At 27.9% G+C, this 24983-nt stretch overlaps 1 protein-coding gene across 1 annotated transcript in view; it reads right to left on the bottom strand.

Moving 5' to 3' along the window:
- Window positions 1–16766, bottom strand: part of LOC111636492 (activin receptor type-2B-like) — a 39911-nt gene extending 23145 nt beyond the window's left edge. The window contains exon 1 of the mRNA XM_023381756.1: window positions 16372–16766. Coding sequence (XP_023237524.1) covers window positions 16372–16450 — 79 coding nt within the window. The 5' untranslated portion in view covers window positions 16451–16766. The remainder of the gene's footprint in view (window positions 1–16371) is intronic.
- Between the last annotated feature and the right edge of the window lie 8217 nt (window positions 16767–24983).

Here is a 24983-nt window from a genome sequence, read left to right on the forward strand (position 1 = left end):
TTCAAGTAATTAAAAAATAATTTATTAAATGTTTTCAGCTTTAGATCAGACCATCTTCAATTTGCTTCAAAAATCAAATATGGAAGAAAGTAAAATAAGAATTTGTCCATGGAATAATTTTAGTATTTCTTATTTATTATATACCCTTCATATGCTTTTTCTTAATTATTAATTTAATTAAAATTGTTTTTCAACATTTTTAATAATGTGAATGCATAAGAATAACAAATAAGAAAGCTTCTACAAATTAGAGTAAGGGAATAGATATTCAAGTAAAAATCACAAAGACAGTAAAATAGAAACAAGAACTATTTGAATTTGAAATTTTTATATACAGTACAATTATAATTGTGTAATTTATTGCATTTAGCTAAAATAACAAAATTTTTTTTCTTTATACTCAAAAATATTTTTCATATTGTTTGTCAGCAAACTTCTTCATTTTTAACAACTACTGTGTGATTTAAATAGGATATCACTAAAAGTCATGTGATACATTTAATTTTGTTTTCAAAATTAATGTGAGTATAATAATCATTAGTGATTAAACACAGGTGAATGAGGATAAACAAATAATGAATATTTTAAAAATAAAACATTGAAATTGTTGAATTCTATAAATATAGAAGAAATACAAATTTTAAAGTTGGGATTCTCATCTCATTCAAAATAAGCTGTTTCAGTTTTCCTTAATATAATGTATTTACTAAACAACCATTATATTGATAATAACTACTGGACTTCCTTCAACCAATTGAATAATATTAAATATAGATACATATACCAGTCAAACCAGTATATATAATGGTATTTGGCTTTTTACTTATTTATAAGACCTATATACAAACATTTCATGATGCACCAGTTGTGAATAATAAGAAAAATAAAGATTACATATTATAGAAATAATGCATGTGACTCATGTTAGACTTAATTTTGAAATTATTGTCCAGTCCTTATCTATTTGTTATTTTATTTTATCAAGTACTATTTTCAATTCTAACTTCAAAAGTCAGTCCATCGTTCTAAGTTTTTGAGATATAGAAGACAACCAATGGTATAGAAGCCATAAGTTTTACCGGACTAAACATTTTTCGAGGATCTAGCGCTTATCTTTAGAATATTATACAGCAAACTTTCCAGATATTTCTGAGTTTAAACAAATATTGCATTCTAATCGATACTTTCAACAATAATGTAGACATTTTGTTAGATGAATGTTAAGTAAAATTAGTTCTAAAATCCTATCTAGTACAATATCAATGCTCGTGTTACTCTAAAGAACTTTCTTGAGAAATATAAACAAATGCATTCTTGATAAAAGCAATTCGCTGACCCAGGTCTACAAAGTAATTGATGAAATTATTTATTGCGAAATTAGTATCACTTAGCATAAACATTCATAAAAACAATCTAAAGGCCATAGTAGGATAACCACTGTGAATTAACTCCAGTCAGATAATGAAATAAAAATTGTCCCAAAAGTAGGTATTGGCAAAAGATTAATTACCAACATTAGACTAAATTTTTCACAAATTTTGAGGCTATGTATGAACATTTATTTTTGAATTTTTCAAAATATCAGTTTCTTTACATCAAATCACAAAGCAAAAAATGGCCATTACTATAATAACTGCAAAACAAAAGATTGTGTATATTAGAAAATTTTAACATTAATTTCTAAAGTTTACACTCATGGCACTGTCTTTGAGTTTTAGAAATTTTCTGCCAAAAATTAATTAAAAACTAAATTCAGTAGTATATTCACATCATAACATGTTAGATAACTCAAAAAAGTTGTTTTTGTAATTTGGTACACGATTTATTTTTATCACACACAATTTGCCCTTTTTATCAATTGTTTGTACTTTTCTTTAACATTGTTGCATTTGCTGTGAATTATTTCTTTAGACAGACTAAATGATCAAGGAAATAAAAGGCATAATACTCTACACAAGATACATTGATGACATACTGATCATTCACGAATGTAACAATATTAAAATTAATAACCTTACAAATATCATAAACAATTGCTGCAAAGAATTACAATTTGAAATGGAAAAAGGAGAATAAAAATATATTAAACTATTTACATATTAAATTCAAAGATATGAAAATAAGTTAGAAATCTCCACTTAAAAAAAGACCACATGACAGACAAAATCATAGGTTGTAACTCATACTATATTAAAAGAAACATCTGTCTGGAATACAAAAAATTCATAAATAGAACTACAAATCGACAGGTTAAAGAAAAAGAAACACAGTAAAACCTGTGTAAACAGCAATCACATGGTACCGAATATTTTTCCATTTAGACAGGTTTCTATTTTATTCAGGAACCGTTTTGGGCAAGTTTTAGTGTATCAAATTTAAAAGAGAAAAAGATACTAAATAACTGTCCAAATAGAGTAATAAAGTGGGAAAAAAACAGACAATAATAGAAATAATAATGAAAAATACTACAAAAAGTTTCTACAGTAGAACTCCTCTAGTCCGCCCTCGGCTAGTCCGTCACTCCGGTTAATCCGACCGTGGTCGGAGTCGAGAAACTTGTCCCGACTCGTCGGTGACTCACCGTCCGTGGCGTTTTTCTGTGTTCATTACAGTATATGTTTTACATTGTGTGTACATGTACAGTTTTGNCCCTCTAGTCCGCCCTCGGCTAGTCCGTCACTCCGGTTAATCCGACCGTGGTCGGAGTCGAGAAACTTGTCCCGACTCGTCGGTGACTCACCGTCCGTGGCGTTTTTCTGTGTTCATTACAGTATATGTTTTACATTGTGTGTACATGTACAGTTTTGTGCGTGTTTTTAACATGCCAGGAGTGAAACATAAACACGTTACTCTTTCATTAAATGAAAAATTAGCAGTGCTACAAAGACTGGACAAAGGGGAAGATTGTTTATTTTACTTTTTTCTGATAATCCGACCTTTTTTGCGTTCCGACCATACCCCCAGTCCCAAAGGTGACGGATTAGAGGGGTTCTACTGTATATATAAATGTCTGTATAAATATATAATAACTCTAATACCATTTAATAAATAACAGATCTAATATTAAAACCAAAAGAAACAGATAACACACAAAAATGTGAAAAATCAAATGTAGTATTGTTAGCTTCTACCAGTCCTTTGATGTATCAGAATGCCACAAAACTACAAAATGACTGATTAACTAAGATTTAATTAAAGAATACTCAATTTACAACTAAACTTGATGGGTTTGCTCAACTGCCACTCTTTGAATACTTCAAATTCCAACTCAAAATTGCAACCGTTGGCCATTTTAGCACCCCTCTCTTTCATTTATTTTTGGATACACATCCACAATAAAAACAGCACTCAGAGGCAACAGTACATAGCATCCCTCGCACATGTAAAAACTTCAAATTATACATAATACATAGCCAGAATAAAAAGAAAATTTTTAACACTATTTAAAGAACGTGAAATATAGAAAAATATAACATTTTCCTCTTTCCAGCAAAATGTTTATTAATGGAACAAGCAAATGTTTTCAGCCTGATTTATAGGCCTACTTCAGGTCTATAGTCAACTCTAATAGAATATTTCTTGTATTAGAGTTGACGATAGACCTGAAGTAGGCCTATAAATCCGGCCAAAAACATTTGTTTGTTCCATTAATAAACATTTTGCTAGAAAGAGGAAAAGGTTATATTTTTTGATATTTCCAACTGGTTCCAGTTTTACATTTTCTTGTGAAGAACATGAAACCAATTTAAAATGCATTTGAATAAATTCTGCATTTTACAAACATTGTACTGTGATTAACTACAAAATAGATAAAAATAATGTAAAATTCTTGATTATGGAGACGACATATACATCAGAAAGTTTGAAGAAAGTGTATACTATCAAAAACTGATAACTTAAATAATAATAATAATGGCATAGAAATAAACAATAACTGAAATGAAATTCTGTAAAAAAAAAATCTATGCATCAAACAAAAACCCTGCCTACCCAGAGAGGAGGGAGAAAATAAAAATAAACACAAGTTTGGCAGGAAGCTAAGTGAAGTGGGAAATTTAGTCAGATCAAAGAATCTGAAACAACAGATCCAAAAATAATATAATAATAACTACTTCAATAGATATTAAAACTCACTCAATCTTTTAAAGCAGCAAAAGTCTCTTTAATGACAAATATTTTTGGTCATTTTCAAAGACCTTTGGCTTCACTCTCTCTAAATCAAATGAAATAGAAACTGAATGATTTAAAAACAAAACAGAAATAGCACACATCACTACATAATTCATTTAATTTAATAATCTAGAAGAATATACAAATTTTTAACAAATTTACCATTGTTTCACACAAACTTACTGCAGAGATGTCATGTTAATAAAAAAAAAAGGAAAAATGTAGGTAAAAAACTAAACTTTGTTATATATATTACAAAATGTATTAAAAAATAGAAAAATAATATATCTTATGTAGAAGTATTCATGAAACACACATATAACGTTGACAAAATAATGATGGTGTGAAAAGGCAAGCGGGTACACAACTAGGTAATAATCAAGTGGGCAATTCACAACGGGTGACAGTTAAGTAGGCAATGGTTAACCGGCTGATTGTCATCTGGGCGACAGAAACTTAATAATTTTTGTATGCTTAGCAAGCACACAATTTGACAGATATTATTTATTTTTTTGTAAAATTGGTTATATACAGTGTGTCTCAGTTAAATGTTTCAGAACTTCTAAGAGGGGTAGGGTGCATCCCAATGACTCAGAATCATATAGCAATGTAGGATCGGAAATGCTTTCCTGACGCGGTAAATGGCGTTGCGCAAAAGTTCTGAGCGTTCTTGCAGGAAATCATCATTTCGCACAAGGACACAGAGTTAGCCGATATGTATTTGGTGTATGGGCCTGCAGATTGTAGTGGGCCAGCCACACAGTGCTTGTATGCGAAACGATATCCGATGAGGCATATTACCAGCCATAATTTCTTTGCAAGCCTGCACCAGAGGTTAGCTGTTTCTGTGTACATCACCAGTTCAGGAAAGCATTTCCAACCCTGCATTGCTATATGATTCTGAGTCGTCGGGATGCATCCTACCCCTCTTAGAAGTTCTGAAACGTTTAACTGAGACACCCTGTATATTACGAGTTATTTCCAACTTAGGAAAAGGAAATGTTTTCAAATAATGTACTATAGCATCGTTAATTATTGTACGTCAGCAGTTTACAACGTGTACAAAGTGCATCGAAGAAAAGCAGTTCTTGGAAAACAAATTCTTTTGAAGAACTTTTATACTTTTTTGTTTTTTGTATTTTTAATTTTATGTAATTATTGTCTTTGTTTTTAAGTATATTTGTTAATTTTGGAGGTAGATATGAATTATTCTTTGAGACTTTTCTATTTACTAGTAATAATAAATAAATAAATATAGTAAGTAATCTGTATAAATATGTTTGTTAATTACAAATTCATTCTTTTAACTCATAAATTTAAATAATCTTTTTTAAGAAGAAAGTTCATCATTTCTTAAAAATTATTTAAATTTACCAGGTAATAGATCAATAGAAAATAGTGATTTTTATAATGAAAACAAAAAAAAATTGCATTTCATCTATTGTTCATCTCTTATTTTGTTGCCCAGATGTCTGTCACCCACTCGCCATCACCACTTGATAGTGTCCCAAGACAAGCATTGGTGTGGATTAATGTTCCTTTCCTTAAGAAATAATTCACAGCATAAAAAACTACAATGCAGTTCTAAAAGTATGATTGTTGCATTTGGCAAATAAAGTCTACAATTTTTTGTAGTATAGATATAGAGTAATATAAAGATACCTAAATATTTTTGAAATTGTCATACATTCTGAACCAGTAAAATCATTTTTTGAAAACTTTTTGAGTTTTTTCCATTGAATTTCATGCTAGAAAATATTCTCAAATACACAATCTGTGTGTCTCAATTTTTCCAGAAATAATATATTTTTTACTTTGCAATTTGATGCAAAGAAACAGTGATATTTTGGAAAATTCAAAAGATATATACATAATCTCAAAATTCATGAAAAAATTTGGTCCAATATTGGGCATTAATTATCATTCACTGATATCTGCTTTTGGGCCAATTTTCATCCCATTATCTGACTGAGGTTGATTCACCATGCTTATCCTACTATGGCCTTTAAAATTACTTCAACACAGACTTTTCCTTTGTTGTATTCTTTTAGATTCACACATTAAAATTCCAGTTGGAAAATTTAAAAAATGATGATGATTTTAGGAAGTCATACATGACTGAATACAAAGAAAATAAAGCAGGAATAAAAAAAGCTGCAAAATAAGTAGGTAAAATTTGTTTTTAAGCAAAGCAATTTTGAATCTTAAATGATTTAAAAGAATCTAGTGAAATTCACTTAGCACACAGTTCCTTTCTGCATCATTCACATTCTAATTAAGAATAGTATGTTCTTTTGCATCTTCTGAAATGAAAATTCAAATTTTAATTTAAAAAAATCTATAATCACAAGCCTATACTGCATTTTTCTATTTTCACATTACTTGAATGTCCATCATTTTTCTTTATCTTTTATTTATTTTAATGATTCTTACGAATGCTTTTTAGTTCTATCTATTTCCTTCTCAGCAAATATTAATTACTTATACTAAAAAACAAACCTGATTTCTATTTGCAAAGTGTTTTTTTTATTCCAAACGTTTTCAGCCTATTTAGTTAGGCGATCTTCGGGCTTTTACAGATGAATGTAAAAGCCTGTTTGGAATAAAGGAAAAACTCAGCAAATAGAAACCGGGTGTGTTTCTTACTATAGGTTTTTAGTTCTTCAAAAATTATTTTGAAAATCATGAAAACAAATCTTAAGATAAAGTTATTTAGTTTTATAATTATTATAAATTATTAATGCAACCAAAATGCATAAAATGTATATTTTGCATACTGGTTGAAGTAAACCCAGAACATGGTTAAATATTATTGAGAAAATACAATTACAGTATTACTAGCTAATTAAAAAAAAAACAAGTTTTGAATCATTTTTCATAAATTGCATATTTATGCATAAAATTTATGAAAACTGATTTTAAAAAATTTTGCACTTACGTTCACATTACCAGTAATTTGATTTTATTATAAAATATTGAACTGCTAAAATGTTATAATAAATAAAATTGAATATAAATGAGTGCCTAAAATCTCCCTCCCATCTTTTAGTGTTGTGGAGAGAAAAAATAATGATCAGAACATCGTTTCCTCATGCCACTACCACAAAATTTAAATTTCTGTATCAATCTATTTTAAATAAATTATATTTTCCCAAGATCTATATCAAAATTTCAGGATGCATGTAATTAGTGATGTGCAAGTAATTGTAATATATTAACTGCACATAAATTCTGTACAATTTACACAATACCTGAAGAGTATGGCAGGAAATTCTAGATATTGAAATTGCTTACTATAAAGCTAACTTGTCCAGAAATCATGGAGTAAACCTACAAATAACCTAATGGAAATTTTTTTGTTTCTGGGTTTGAAAATCTAAAAATTTGTAATACTGCAATTAGAAGTTTACTTAAACAAGTATCTACTAGTAGCACAGAAGTTGAAACAACTTTCTCATATTTTAAGAATATTTTTTGACCAGATACAAATTCCCTGAAAGAACTAAACCTGGAAATACTTACAAATGAATCTCAACACATCTGGTATTGTCAACATGAAAAATCAAAAAGGCTATCTCCAAGGAAAGTGACCAAGATTGTTAAGTTTTTAATACACTCTATTCTTTAGAAAAATATAATCAACACTCTTTAGTCAAATTATGTATATAAATTGAAAAGAAACAAACAGAAATGAATTCTGTATTGTTATATTTGCTCATTTCTCGAAATATTAAAAAAATGTAAGTAAATTTAACAAAAACATGCATATCTTCATTTGTATCACTTCATAATAGGCACTTAAAATTTGCATAATTCTGGTTACCTTATAAAAAGTTCAGTAGTAATTTCTAAAGCATACTTTTATTTGTAGAAATCTACAGCACTGTCATTATAGAATGACACTGTAACATCTGATTAATGCTATTAGTATGTTTCAAAATATTTTTTCATTATCTGTCATTACAGACAAGTTTATTATAGTTTAGAAAAAAATAACAGATTTAGTATGATAAGGTATAAATACTGATACTGGTAACCAAACNATATATATGAAAATAAAAAACTCAAATTTGTAAATCCTCATTCTGTTTTTATTTTACAATTAATTTTTATTAAGAGATTTATTCAAAGTATTAATAAATTAATTAAAATAGTGTTTATAATTACTAATTACATTAAGATTCCAAAACAGATAGCAAAATAGATATGGCAAAACTTCACAGTTACTATATATTGATATAAATATATGAGTTTCCATTTGTATTATTCAAAAAAAATTTATTTAACTAAAAAAGACAAAAATGATTTAAAATTGAAAAAATTGAGAAAACATACAAGATCTTTATCCAGGATAAAGATATATTTTAGAAACAAGTTCAAAATCACATGGTTACTGATTACATTTTGTATCCAATCACTCACATATAAATAAAGTTCTTGGATGTTTCAGGTAAACAAGTAATCATTTTGAGATGTTATTTTTAATGGAGCTCTAAATCAAACGAAAAAATGATTTTTAAAAATATAAATAAATAATATATATAAAAATAAATAAACTGTGATAAAAATCCACTTTGTATCAAACATCTTTGATGTAAAATTTAACAACAAATATTTTATTTTATATTGATGATAAGGTCCAACAATTCTCTAATAAACAAGACAAGATGGATAGGGAAATCCCAGGTGAGAAGTAATGTTTAATGACACACTTTTGGCCTGGCAAAGCACACAAGGAGTTCCTAGCCATTCTTCACACCCTAAACAATGTCTTTCTGTTCATAAAATATTTTATATAGATGAACAAAAAGAGTAAATCATATTCATTAACAATTTACTGACAAGATTTATGGAACTGATTGATCAATACAAATTATCAATAATACTGCAAAATACATTCAAGAATTACACTGTCCATTCAACACTTGAAATTTAGAAATACACAGTTTTCATTTTATAGTTCAAAGAATATGGCATATATACAATGATTTCTAACATTGAATGTTGCAATAAATAACTAGTTAAAGAACTCGAGAAAACATTTATATCTAGGTCCTGTTAAAATAAATATTCTTATAAATAAATATAAAATAATAACTCATAAAATGTGAACATCTTAATATGAAGATGATTCCAATGCATTCACAATCCAGAACTAGTTCACTCAAAACAATTAAAAACTCAAGTCTTGAACAATATAATTATAATGCTACTCTGCTATACGTTTATCATAAAAAAGCATTCTTGAAGCTAAATAAATACAGAATATATGGCAAACAATATAAAAATTAAATTAAATATTTTGTGGTAAACTGTATACATATGTATAGAAGGAATATATTATACAGGTTTTTGAAAAGTTATTGCGCAGCAATAAATTTGTAATGACATTAAAGTTGTGTGTGTGGCATTGCATACAAGACCCACAAGTTGTATAGTATGTCCCGCATTTCCACTTTGTAGTAGGGGGTGTTACTGCTTGCTCATAGATGTTCCTGTTTTGGAAGATTTCTTTGCCAAATAATCTCCTAATCTCTCTGGAATATGGCCCACTAGGTCTCCAGACCTCACTCCCCTGGATTTTGGGACTTCTGGGAAATATCTCTAGCATTTGCAGTAGGAAAAGCTGCAAAATCTTATGTAAAACTTCACTTTTATTAAAATTTTCTTTAAAACATTATCCACTGCGCAATAACTTCTTGGAACCCTGTACATGCTCAAAACTTTTCTATACAAAAATTTCAATATTTATCAAGAAAATTCTAATATGTTTCCTTGATATAATACAATAAAACTTTATTAACTATTTCAACTTATTGTAAAATCTAACCTTGATAATTCCAACTTTACTATGACAAGCAAACAATACTGCCAGTTTTAACTGGGCTATAATATGGCTAATTACGTATAAATATATGTAATTTAGACTACAGGTAGGCATTAATCTGTCATTTTATGTTAAATTTAATAACTAGAAACAAATTAATGAATTTAGAATATTCTGGAAGAGAATATCAATCCATAGCAGGCCCCACATCTCCTGCTTATTTCATGCACGTGTTGTCAATTACACTACCTATACCTTGTTCAATCTTCACTTCCAGACCAATGTAATTACTATGAAAAACTTAATCTTATTTTGTCAATTCCAAAAATAAAAGACAAAAAATTAAATTGAAGAAATTAAAGGATATAAGACCTATCGATTGATAATTCTTATTAAATTACTTACAAATCAAAAAGTAAACATATAATAAAAAATTTATAACGTTCTTAATGTGAAATTCATTTCAGTTATTTTTCCCTTTTTCATTCTCATTATAAATGATTAGAAATTTCTGGTAATTTTGCATAATTTTTTTGAAGTTTTTAAAAGCATTATGTTAAAAACACGCATAAAATGATTTTAAAAATTTTATAAATACAAAAATGAAAATTTTGCAGTAAGAAAATATTCTCACAATTTTATATCCATATTTAAAAATCCTTTGATTGCATGATAATGGAACAATACAGTCATTAGTAGATAGATATTATATTTTATTAAAAATATTTATAATTTAATGTGAAATTTTTAATTATTTGTTTTATAATACTTATAATTGCAAAAGTGTTCATTGCATTTAAATATCAGTGAAAATATAAAAACTGTGTAGTGCAGAGCATCAAACCATTTACAATGTAACTATTTCCACATAGTTCAAAAGACTTCTGAAATTACAAACGGATGCTATAAACATAAATGTTACATTGCAACATTATTTCAGTAAGACCGTGGATAAAGTTTTATAGAGAAAATAATATAGACGTGCACAAAATATATAAATATAAAAAATACTTGATTAACGTATTTCTTCACTGCTAAAAGTATGCACGTGAGGAGCAAAATAACACGACGACAAGCAACAGGCTCAACCAATCATCTCTTTTAACCTTGATTATCATCAGAGATGATTGGTGGAACCAGTTGTTAATCCTAACTGGTATCTTAATTTTGCTGGTAATTTCCATCAACTTTAAGATGTCATCAATTACAAATGAACTACCAATTTAATACTGAAAGTGCATAAAAATTATATTTTGCTAATCTATAATGGCATAAATCTATAGAATTATCTTTCATTTTTATTTTGATCGAAATGTTAAAATAAATAAACACAATATATTTATCTATGCCACCAGTATTGTTTCCATGCACTTTTTGAATGTACAGTAGATCCCCCTATAAGACGGTAGATATGTTCCGTTCTTTATGAATCAATTTTGTAGGAATCATAGTTTACGGACTACGGCTGTTTGAAAGGTTTTCTTTCATAAAATTAATCGATTCTAGACTAATTCGACTCAACATTTCCAAAATACGTATATTTTTTTGAAAATAATCCGTATAAACTACGTTATAAACAAAAAATTGTAGGATTGCTTACCGAGTGTGTACCGTTCGACTACGCCCGTTGCTAAAGCTTGGTTTCGTCGCGGAACAGCGCATCAAACCGCGGCCGCGATTTCTGATATTATTTTTCTGCGAAAACTTCGTTGACCTTTGGAGACATCCTTAATATAAATAATTTTTATGGCCGTTAAATAAGAAATGTTTCTTTCACAAGAAATGTATAAAATTACAGTACTGGACAGACGATAGGTCGCCTAACTCGCCGTAGCGTGACGCTAGACGGCGAAAAATATATATTTAATTATAATAAAGTTACAATAAATTAAGTTAATATATAATTATATATACAGTACCTAATTTATATATAATTAATATATAATTATATGTACAGTACCTAATTTATATATAATTATATGAACAGACGATACTAAACTCAATTTATCCGCCTAAACGTCCGTAGCGTGGCGCTACGGACGGCGGGAAAGTAGTTCGGCTGCCCGATGACGTTTTACGTATTATAGGAGTTATTTTTACCGTTGTTTACGGATACTGCCACAATTTTTATAGGAATCATAACTATAGGAAACGGTTTTATAGGGGGATCTACTGTATATTTTTTATTTCAATATTGTGACATAATATAACGTTTTCAAAGACATTTTAAAATGGTAAATAAAGAGCAAATCTTAATTGAATACAACACTAGTATTACCCATGCGCATAACAGAAATAATGATAGAATCAATAGATATGATGAAGTTTGCTTACATGCAGATGATAAACTGTGTTCCAACTTGCTCAGAATTCTACCAGTAGTCAAACTGGTTGTCTTATATAACAATGAATATAAGAAATCCTGATTTCAGACATTAATATGTACAAAAATATACATCTTACAATCAAGGAAATACAGTAACTGGTACTTTGTTTTCTATTTACTACTGCACTAATAATAAACATCACTCATGCAGTATTTTCTTACTAAAATTTCAAATATCTAAGATATTAAAATCATTAATATAACTTAAAATATCTTGAGTTTTTATAGCTAAAAATTTAAAAGAAGCAAAATAATTTTAAAATTTTAGTTTTAGCATCTCAAGATGGTTAAAAAAACAAAATTTTATTAATTTATCATAGTCTTTCAGAACAGAAATAAAATTATTTTAGATATTCCAAATAATTGTGATTTTAAATCAAAAGAAGTGTTATAATCTTCATGCATTATTGTTTTTCTAATAAAAATTCTTAATTGAGAAACAATAATGTCAAAGAGATGCACTTTAATCTTCAAACTGCACAACCTTAACACCGTCTTTTACTATGTACCAATCAATAAAATAAAATAAAACTGCTTTTTTTTTTTTAGATAGCCACACTATTTATTTGACAAATGTTTTTGGTCTGTCTTTAAACCAGCCTCAGGTTTTGCATGGACTAGAATAGACCAAAAACATTTCTTGTCAAGTAAATAATTTAGCTATCTAAATAAAGCAGTTTTGTTTTATTGATCAATTATAGCAGAATCAGCACTTGAATGCTATTAAATTTAAGTTTTCAGTAAGATCATATTCAAAATACTTTAATAAGGCATTATACTCTTTTTGACTTATTGATAAATATAAAAATTACTGGTAAAAATTGGATTTTTGTGACATTGTCACAATGCCAGGCTACAATTTTTTATCATATTTTAATTTTAAAAAATCACATGACTCCAGGTCAAGACCAGAAGTTCAAATATAGTTAATTGAGGCCTCCAGTCCCTAAGCTTTCCGTATCTGGTCTTGATTTTCATCTACCTAACAAGATTTCAGGAAGGACAACAGACAGTCAACAGTGGGAAATTTCAAATTCCAACCTATGAAAATTTTTTAAATATTTTAAAAAATAATTTCATCTCTTCTAAATATTTAGAATTATTAGAAAATGATACAGCTTAGGGCATTTCTACACTGATCAAATACATCATAATACCTAAGAAAACTCTATTGGGCAAAAAAATTCTGCTTGATTGGAATAAATGCAAATTAAACAAATAAAATACAATCCCAAATACTTTTGGACCAAGCAGTTTAAAACTTTTTTAGAATACAATTTATAAAAACCTAAAAAGTTCATTTTTGGAAATTGCATTCAAAAAATTAAAGTTTTAGACCTGGTTGCATAAGTACAAATAACCCTAAAGATAAATATTTATTAAAATTCAAAGTAATTGAAATTATATTCTATTTTTTTTAATTTGTAGACCCAATATGCTCCATTAGAACATTTTGTTTGTCAAATTATTGTTAAGTTGAAGTTTTTTCTTAGAATCAACAAAAATACCATTTGGAATTTGTGCCATATTTAAAATAATAAGAGAAAATGCTAAATTCAGAAAACCAAAACATTTTTTACTCAGAAACATTTTCATTCTTTTAAAAGATCATTATCAGCTTTGAAATTACAAAGTATACGTTATAACGAATTATAATTGTAATTTTCCCGTAATTTTAAATTTCAAATTTATTTTAATGTACAGTACTTTGCAATTTCAAAGCTGATGATGTTCTTTTTAAAAGAACTAGAACATTTCTGAATAAAAAATTTGTTTTGGTTTTCTGAATTAGCATTTATTATTATTATTTTCTTAGAATTTCTACCAGTATTCATATTAGCTAAAACATACTTTCAATAAATAATATAGTTTTTCATTACTTCATCATCAATTTTTATTATGCAATTCTGTTTCGTATCTTATATTTTTAATAGAATGTATGACAAACAGAATCCTCAAAATATACTATTATGCAAAGAAAAATTTCCCTGTTTACATAACATTTCAATTGATACATATTAAACATTTTACTTAATTAAAGTTCAGAAATAGTAAATAAAATATACAAAATAGGATAATAAAACCATAAATATAAAAGCTTATAAGCATTCAAGAATAATTCAGAATGCATACATTCCACATTAATAAATAATTTCAAAGAAACTATGATCGTTTCTGAATATCTTTTATAATAGTTTATAAACAAATAAAATCAATCATATTCACCTTAATAACTGAAACAAAAAAAATATCCAATTTGACAATATTATAGAAAATAACCTCACTAATTTTATAAATTATCTTAGTTGGAATGAATAAATGATAAATGAAAATGAAATGTGGAAATAAAGTAGAATGTCACATTTATATTAATTTACCTTCATTTAAATTTTGTATAATACTAATTTACCTCTTCTTTATCATTTTTAACTTGTACACAATTAAATGTTGTTGATGTAATTAAAATAAAATTAATTTTTAATTATTTTCTTACATTTGTTAAACGACCATACTATACCATCAAAGAGAACGATAATTACGATATAGATAGCGTCATAGGACAAAAATATACTAAAAGTTAGTATTATACGGCTATAAAAATTAAAAAAATAAGAATTACTATTTCTATTTGAAATTTTTAAACCTTTCTACTGTAATGTTTTTAAATATGATGTGATAAATAATTTTAATTAAAAACTTCCTATTAATAAACTACCATAAATATTAAATGAAAGCTCTTCACATCATTCTAATTTATTCAATAAATACAAGGCAAACAATTGATGCTGTAACAGAAGTTAAAAGACGACGAGACGACCAGAGAATAAAGCTGCCGTACGCAATCTTCAAGAATAAAACAGAAATATTAAGATATATGCTACGTTTTACTTAATATTTGTGATTTATCATCAAAACATACAGAAAGTTACATCGTCATCATTTACATTTTACAATAAAATGAAAATCGATAAAAGATTTCATTTTAAACACTTACCGGATAAATAAAAAAGAGCCTACGAGAAAATGATATAATTAACTATTCTACATTAAAATCAATTGAAGTGCATTCCTCATTTCAATTTAAATGTACTATATATACTAATATTAGAAATGTATTGTATAGGAAATCAAAATACAAAAGATTTCCTACAGATCCTATATAAATTTATTTAAACATTACTTACGAATTAAATTTATTTGAATACAAACAGAAAAGTAGGATAAACTTTACCTTTATATAAGATCAATGAAAAAAAAAAAAAAAGTAAATTTAAGTGAAAATTTGTTTATATAATCAATAAAATTACATTGTTTATATATTTTCCCATCAGTTATTTGTTTTGGTAATCGATTTTCGGGCAAGAAAAACTAGACGGACTCAATCAGACATTAATAATCCACGCTCGACATCTTCCAATAATTTTGCATATTTAATATTCGGTCCACTTCTCTAAAATGTAAAACAAATCTAACAAATGTATATATTTATTTAGAATGCGACATCAGAAAGCTTTTAAAAAATTTCAACAGGCCACTTTTAAGGTGTAAAATTCCAAAAAAACTCTTAAAATAACATAACAACGTAAAATGTAAAAAAAAGGAAGGCACGGGACAATTATCTCTACATAAAATTACCATTAAGAGCATCCGAGCCACGTTAACCACTAGTTTACTGTGTAAGGAAGTACAGTAGAACCTCCGAATAGCGGACACCGATCAGTTTGTCCGTTGTTTAGAGGTAAATATAAGATACGTCCTATTCGAAGGATTTGGGATCGTAAAAAATGTCCGCGAAGCAAAGGTGTCCGTTAACGGAGGTTTTACCGTAAATAAGAATTGTATATTATAAGTAAACAATGGCAAGAGAATATATGGAAATGGTGACTTAGCATGGAGCTAGGAATTTACGAGCCAGGAAATAGGTCAGAGGTAATCCGAGCAGCATTTAATGCCAAGAAGTCAATCAATTCCATAATTCCGGACTCACCCGCACTGATTCCTAAACAACACGTTAAGATGACATAGGTGTACATTGTCTTGTATCCGTGATAAATACGTATAGTCATTGCCGTCTTCTGGCCCAATCCATTAGTTGCGAAGTGTAAACCGTACGAACGGAGATAAAACAACAGAAATCGTACACACAAACAAATCCTCTGCGTTTCCGATCAAACGTTACATTGTCAGCGATCGGGATCCTCGTACCTTCTTAATTTATGTCGTAAACGATTCCTCTGATCAATTTTCTCCAACGCAATGTCATAACATTTGCTTAATAAACAGTTACAATCCCAGCATCGTTTGCTTTCGGTCGGGTCAATGCTTGCATCGTTTCAAGATGGCGGATTTCTTCCCCTTCGGTCAAGAAAGGAAAGACCCGGCTTGTGACGTCATTTTTTTTTTTAAATATATATGCATAATATATACATAGATATTTTTTTTAATGTTCAATTTTTTTTCGCACATTTTAATGCGATGTAAAAAATATTTATACATTTCTAGCGTATATATTCGTGCAAACTCTATTAATGAAATTAATATATTTTTTTTTCTACTTGATGATTTTTCGTTTTAATATTTTACATCGGTGATGTTGTAAGCGGATAAAATGGTAGGCCGGCCGTTTTCTCTTCTAAAATTACCGTTTAAAAAAATAAATCATTTTTTAAAACGTCACAATACACTTTAACACCGAGATAAGATCGACGATGCTATAAAAATTGTAACCCGACGTAGCGGGTTATAAGAGCGAAATTTCGACGATTTCCACCTAAAATTCGAGTCATTTTCGGCAAAAATTAGCTAAAATAATCGTTAAATGACCCTATTATAATATTTAAAATGGAGTGTTTGTGTGTTTTAATTGTATCGAAGTATAATACCCATATGACAATAAACTTTTCTACAGAAATTTGTGTATTTTATCTTTTAAAAAAATGTTTCAATAGTAATTATGTAGAAAGATGTTTAATAATTGTATAAACAATTTCATTAAAACCAGTTTATCGCTTTAACTCGACTGGACGCGCGATCTTTCACGGTCAAAGATCGAAAAGTCACGTGACCGCCAGCGAACTGTTACAATCGATATCTTACATATGTAATATTTAATATTTATTTTTCGAATTTATTACTGATGCTAAAATGTTTCTACGTTTATACAAATATTTAAATTTAAATATTATTTAATTAAAAATTTAAAACTTAAGTTTAATCTCAAGTTTAAAAAAAAAAAAAGTCGATATTTATTATATATTCGACATTTAATTTTATATTTTTTGGGGGGTGTCGTGAGGTTTGTTAAATTTATTTATTTNCTATTAATAATATATATATATATATATAGCGATTAAATAAAGGTAAAATGAATTCGCTAAAATTACGAATTTTTCACACGCGAGATGACGTAGAACTTTAATAACTACGCTCTATATCATCTCGCGTGTGAAAGAGCTGGGATTTTCACGAATATATTTTAACTTTATTTACGCTTTATATATATAAAGGCATGCTATTTATAGACTCGAATTAAATAATAATTTCAAATAAAGAATAAGAAGTCTCATATAGGCCTAGCTCTTTCATAAATCCAATTTTTACTATCTTCTAGGACAGGCCAGGAACTTTCAGGCATCTTGCAGCCTTTCAGTTCTAGCGCGATATCATAGCAGGCCTATGTCATGAACTTTGAGTTATAAAAGATTTTTTTATATTTAATTAATGTATAATTTTATACATGTACTATACGCCGAATACAGAAACATGCGGCCTTGTGAGATTGTTCTTAATTAAATTGGATTTGGCCCTCTTCACCTCTGTTCTAGGATGCATATTTTAAAAAAAATTCTTCCATGAGGCTTTATAGTAATAAATTCCAATTTTTTTTAATTAAAACACTCAAATAAACAGAGATATTTGACGACAAAGCTTAATAAATATCTTCATATTCGAGTATAAATAAAATTTGATTTAATTAGAATAAATTAATAAGAAATTTATGTAATTTCTAATCGGTTAGAGGAATTTTAGATTTTTGTTTAAAAATATTTCTATATTTATCTTGGAAAAAAAAAAATTCTTTTCGTGATCGAAAGAATTTGTAAATAATCTAAATTACTTCGTGACTGAATGCGTTTGTGCGCTTATAAATTTTCTTTTGACTAGAATAAAAAGAAAATTCATAAAATTAGTTTTGTTGAAGCTATAATTAAACCAAACTGCTAATTATAAACGTTAGGATTTTAATTAAGATTTTTATTCTTTATCCTTATAAATATTCCTTGTATTTTGAATAAATATCGGGTATTTATTTTATTACAGCTATGAATGTGAATCATAAACTGAATTTCCAACAGTGTGGTTTTCTTTTTTACAAAATCGGTAATAATCTTTGCAATGGTTAACCGAATTTTGGTCCACCCCATATATTTTATTAAATCTTTATACGATAAGGTCGTAATTTGAAATATTTTACTCGCATCAAATGATAATTTACAGCGTTATATTACTGGTAAAATTATATATTATTTTCTTAACTTATTCTTTACATATACAGCAATATAATCGATCGATAACAACCCGGAATAACAATAGATATACATTATATTTACTCGTATCCATTCATAAAACTAATTGTAATTTGAAATCACGATTCTTAATATTCGTAAATATTTTGATCGTCTCCAGAGGCTTTGACAGGAAAACATGAACTCTGATCAGTTCCAATTACACTCTGTAAATGGGAGTAGCGTACGAGTTGTACCTTGTACTAATTTTATTTATTGTATACTTAATTAAGTAATTAAAGTTATGATTAAAACATTAATTCAAATTAAATTAGTTTCATTTTCTAATACTGTCTACACAACAGGAAAAATAGGCGCTAGTGACCCGGATGGGTGTACATGGCAGAACACCTGTAATAGAGTAATCTATTAGAAGGTTACGAAAACACGTGGAATATTGTAGTGTACATTACTTATATAATCTTACAGTCCGGTATAGGCGTGTAGCACACACGTATATACAGTATATATATTATATTATATAAATGGATGAAGAATGGGATGATGCAATCAAACGACAAACGAACGGAAGAGAAATATAGAATTTTCTATTCGAAATAAAAACAAATGCTACAATTAATTTATTTTTAGTAGTTCTATAGTCACCCGGAGTTGTTTCCTGCTCCAAACAATTTCAGCTAATTGTTAGTTTAAATGTTTAAGAAGGAAATATTATGTAACATACGCTTTTAACTAAACTTGTAATTAGAAAAAAAAAGTTGATTTACCGACAGGTTTTTTTTTTATTAAGTTAGAATTATATAAATATACTTCTAAACGCCAGAAATTATCTATAAAAATAGGGAAAAATATTGTTAATAATAGGGACGATGCCTATCTCGAGCGCTCTTATCTACACGCGATTATAAAGTAAATATCGCGGATGTATTAAGTAAACGATGATTAATTTCTTTTGTGTGACGTTTGGGATTTCCTAAAATTTTTAATAATTAACAGTTTTAATCTTTTTAATATTAATTTACTTTAAAAAAAAAACAGTCGAAATGACAAGCCTTTAAAACTGGGAATTAAAAATTTAAGCAGTTTATTCATTCGAATTTTTAAAAACTGATATTTTTGCGTAATTTGTAGATAATTTTGTCTACAAAAATTGCACGATTTTGATCCAGAATTTTAAGATCATTTAAACTTTACAATCAAAATTAAATAATTTAAAAATAACGATAAAATATATCAATTTATAAAGATTAAAATTTATATTTGTAAGATTGTCCCACATTTATTACAATTTTTTATAATTATTTTTTTTTTTAATGTTTATTTGTCGATTTACTCCTAACGATAGTTCCAGTGCGGCAACCTTTACTCGGAAAAACCGATGACGTTTATGTAGATACGACCAATAACATATTTGGTAGATGAAGTAATGAAAATAACCCTTCCGGATTGGTCGGGCGAGGCTAAATTTAGATGAGTAGAAAAGGATATAGAAGCGATTGCACAACGTATAGTGTCAGTGAGGCAAGTGAGGAGGAAGAAGGTTGTTATCTGTGCGAACGTTCGTAACTTATATATATCGAAGAAAGCTTAAAAAAAAAAAAGAGCGTAAAGGTAATTATCCGTATAACGCGATTTTATTTTCCGTAAAAAAAAAGTAATAATCGCAACTTAAATAATTTTAGTTGTTTTTTTTGTATACAAACAATGCGGTTTTTACTCGTATTTATTGTTTACATTTTGTTTTTACGGTTAGAAATGCTTTAGATTATTCTCGCGGGAGTTTATCGGTTAAAAACATCAAAATTTGGGGTGACTTTTTGTAGTTTCGCTATTACTTCCGGTCCCGCTCTTAAATAAAGAAAAAAAAAGAAAGTAAGTAAAAAAAAAAGTATTTTTAATATAGAAAGAATCTGATTATTTCTGCAAGAATATTAAATTTAGATTTTTATTTTTTTTCTTTAATTTTGAGATGAAATCGCGTATAACGCGCACCGGAAGACTTTTGGAAAATTAGCTGTTTAGATGCAAAATAAGGGGGAGAAATTTAAATTTACGTGATATGTGTATATACTTACATACAGTATATAAAATTTGCCTAAAAGTAACTGTCAAATATTCTTTGAAATGGGAATTACTGGGTCGAAAGTTTTAAGAGCTGGAAAATTACACGTGTATTTACAAGTTTTAATTGAATAAAATGTATTTTGCTTCGAGTTATTTGATTGGTATTAGTGTTGTTAACCCGTTTTGGCAGTTGTTTTTTAATGAACATTAATTAAAAACCTGTTCAGAAGTTACATTGGTTATTATATAACATGGCACAGACGTTAGAATTACGGATCAAGTGAATTGTTCTACGAGCCAATCAACAATGAGTTACGATTTCAAAAGTTACGTGATTAATGATATGATACCATGTGTGCAGGATCTTCCTTGTATTCTCAACAATTATTTTTTTACCCTTGTTACAACTTCACAGCTAAAACTAATTGGTTACTTAACAAGATAGATATAAAACTTGCTAATTATATTGGCAAAAATTTTACTAATTTAACATATTTTTTATTTTCTATTTTAAAATGTAATTGTTTTTAATTTAGAACTAAAGCATAAAGATATTGAAAAATTAAAATATGTATAACTAAGATTAATTGTTAGTAAATATTAAAAATTTCATCTCTTACAGGAGTAAATAGATGACAGAAAAAAACATATAATGTCTATAATTAGTGTTATGCTTGGGCATTTTAATCCTAATATAACAAATCCAAATAAAAAAAAAAACACTTGAAAAATTTTAGAAGTGAGTATTTTATTTAGTTAAGAGGTTTTTTTTTAGATATCTTTATTGTCTTGCTTCAGAACCCTCCTGTGATCTGCCTGTAGTAAGGTTCTAAAGCTGAGACAATAAAGGTCTTGAGAAATATTTTATGTAAATAAAATACTCCTAAAATTTCTCAAGTATTTAATATTTTAAATTTTTGTATGACAGATGGAGTCATGTCAAAACAATTTTTACAATTAATTCTAATGAAGAGTATATCCAATTATTAGGTATTACACTTCTATGCATTTGTAGCTAGAACTATTTTAAGATGATCAATACACCGCAATAAACGGCTAGAAACAAGTGAGGAAGGTTTTGTATTTATCGTATTAGGTATTAGTTAAACTTTTTGATGTACTGGACTTTGACATTCTATGATGAAAGTGACAGGATGAGGCAGTAAAGGCATCAGCCTACCACTCTAAGGAACAGATTCAAATCCAAGTTGGCTCAAAAGTTTTCATGGGTGGGTTGAATTGGATACATTGAATCCCATCAATGATTGAGTTAAGACTTGGGCTAACCTGCAAGAATTTTGCTGGGATTTTTTCCAGGAATTTTGCTGAATATGATATTGGGAGCCCCCTCTTAGCTGGCTCACACCATAAGTATTGTGGGCCTGTTACTTATGCTACTGGACTCCAACCATGACTCTCTTATCCAGTTTTTCTTCTTGTGAACCTAGTGGAACCTACAGTAGGCTTTCTTAGTGCTTACAGGGAAGAAAGAAACAAAAATGAAAAAGACAAAGGGTGTACAATATATTTGATACGCTTACACAAGAATGATGAGTAGAGGCAGCATTAGATAGAGGAATATTCTGAAAGAATGTCAGTCAAAAATGGATATTGAAATTTAATCTTTCAAGATATTATTAAACTTTTTTAAGCTATTTACTTATTTAAGTGCTTTATTTCAAAGATTACCTAGAAATATAAAAAAAAATTTATTTCAACATTTTCAAAATTGGCAGGTTTAAGGCTAACTGAATAGAATTATACAGAATTTTTTTTCCTAAGACAAAAGATAAAGAAAGACACTATATTTATTTGGTATTGCTGAAAAATTATTGAAATTACCAGTGTCAATAATCATAGATCATATCTTTTCCTTTTACTAATATTGATAATTTTCAAAAAGTATTCCAAATGTACAGTACAAACTGGCTAATCATACTTGTACAAATTAAATCTCTTGCTAATACAAGAATATGCTCTATAATGTTTTCACCATTTAATTTAGTTTTGAAACAACAATTAATTGTGTTAATAATAGACTGAATGTTATTGTTTTGAATTGTTTTTCCAGTATATTTATAACTGTAATTTCTTGCATGTTCACTCTATCTATAGGTTTTGCATTTTTTTATTAAATAGTTGCACATTAGTTACATTAAAAAATTAATATAACGGATGTGCGGTTTTAACTCCTAGTTTGTTTTCTCCTCTATTAAAATTCTTTACCAACAACCGGCATCCCCTGGAGGGATGATCCAAACTAGTTTAACTGGTGGAACATGCTTCTTTCAGTATTGTGAAATTGTGAGAGTTTGTTAATTTTAGGATGATATTATTATTAACATTAATTATTTCAAATGTTTATTTGTCGATTTACTCCTAACGATAGTTCCAGTGCGGCAACCTTTACTCGGAAAAACCGATGACGTTTATGTAGATACGACCAATAACATATTTGGTAGATGAAGTAATGAAAATAACCCTTCCGGATTGGTCGGGCGAGGCTAAATTTAGATGAGTAGAAAAGGATATAGAAGCGATTGCACAACGTATAGTGTCAGTGAGGCAAGTGAGGAGGAAGAAGGTTGTTATCTGTGCGAACGTTCGTAACTTATATATATCGAAGAAAGCTTAAAAAAAAAAAAGAGCGTAAAGGTAATTATCCGTATAACGCGATTTTATTTTCCGTAAAAAAAAAGTAATAATCGCAACTTAAATAATTTTAGTTGTTTTTTTTGTATACAAACAATGCGGTTTTTACTCGTATTTATTGTTTACATTTTGTTTTTACGGTTAGAAATGCTTTAGATTATTCTCGCGGGAGTTTATCGGTTAAAAACATCAAAATTTGGGGTGACTTTTTGTAGTTTCGCTATTACTTCCGGTCCCGCTCTTAAATAAAGAAAAAAAAAGAAAGTAAGTAAAAAAAAAAGTATTTTTAATATAGAAAGAATCTGATTATTTCTGCAAGAATATTAAATTTAGATTTTTATTTTTTTTCTTTAATTTTGAGATGAAATCGCGTATAACGCGCACCGGAAGACTTTTGGAAAATTAGCTGTTTAGATGCAAAATAAGGGGGAGAAATTTAAATTTACGTGATATGTGTATATACTTACATACAGTATATAAAATTTGCCTAAAAGTAACTGTCAAATATTCTTTGAAATGGGAATTACTGGGTCGAAAGTTTTAAGAGCTGGAAAATTACACGTGTATTTACAAGTTTTAATTGAATAAAATGTATTTTGCTTCGAGTTATTTGATTGGTATTAGTGTTGTTAACCCGTTTTGGCAGTTGTTTTTTAATGAACATTAATTAAAAACCTGTTCAGAAGTTACATTGGTTATTATATAACATGGCACAGACGTTAGAATTACGGATCAAGTGAATTGTTCTACGAGCCAATCAACAATGAGTTACGATTTCAAAAGTTACGTGATTAATGATATGATACCATGTGTGCAGGATCTTCCTTGTATTCTCAACAATTATTTTTTTACCCTTGTTACAACTTCACAGCTAAAACTAATTGGTTACTTAACAAGATAGATATAAAACTTGCTAATTATATTGGCAAAAATTTTACTAATTTAACATATTTTTTATTTTCTATTTTAAAATGTAATTGTTTTTAATTTAGAACTAAAGCATAAAGATATTGAAAAATTAAAATATGTATAACTAAGATTAATTGTTAGTAAATATTAAAAATTTCATCTCTTACAGGAGTAAATAGATGACAGAAAAAAACATATAATGTCTATAATTAGTGTTATGCTTGGGCATTTTAATCCTAATATAACAAATCCAAATAAAAAAAAAAACACTTGAAAAATTTTAGAAGTGAGTATTTTATTTAGTTAAGAGGTTTTTTTTTAGATATCTTTATTGTCTTGCTTCAGAACCCTCCTGTGATCTGCCTGTAGTAAGGTTCTAAAGCTGAGACAATAAAGGTCTTGAGAAATATTTTATGTAAATAAAATACTCCTAAAATTTCTCAAGTAT

The sequence above is a fragment of the Centruroides sculpturatus genome, unplaced genomic scaffold (assembly GCF_000671375.1).
Source record: "Centruroides sculpturatus isolate CEXI.00-Female unplaced genomic scaffold, Cexi_2.0 scaffold1108, whole genome shotgun sequence".
NCBI classification, from domain to species: Eukaryota; Metazoa; Arthropoda; class Arachnida; order Scorpiones; family Buthidae; genus Centruroides; species Centruroides sculpturatus.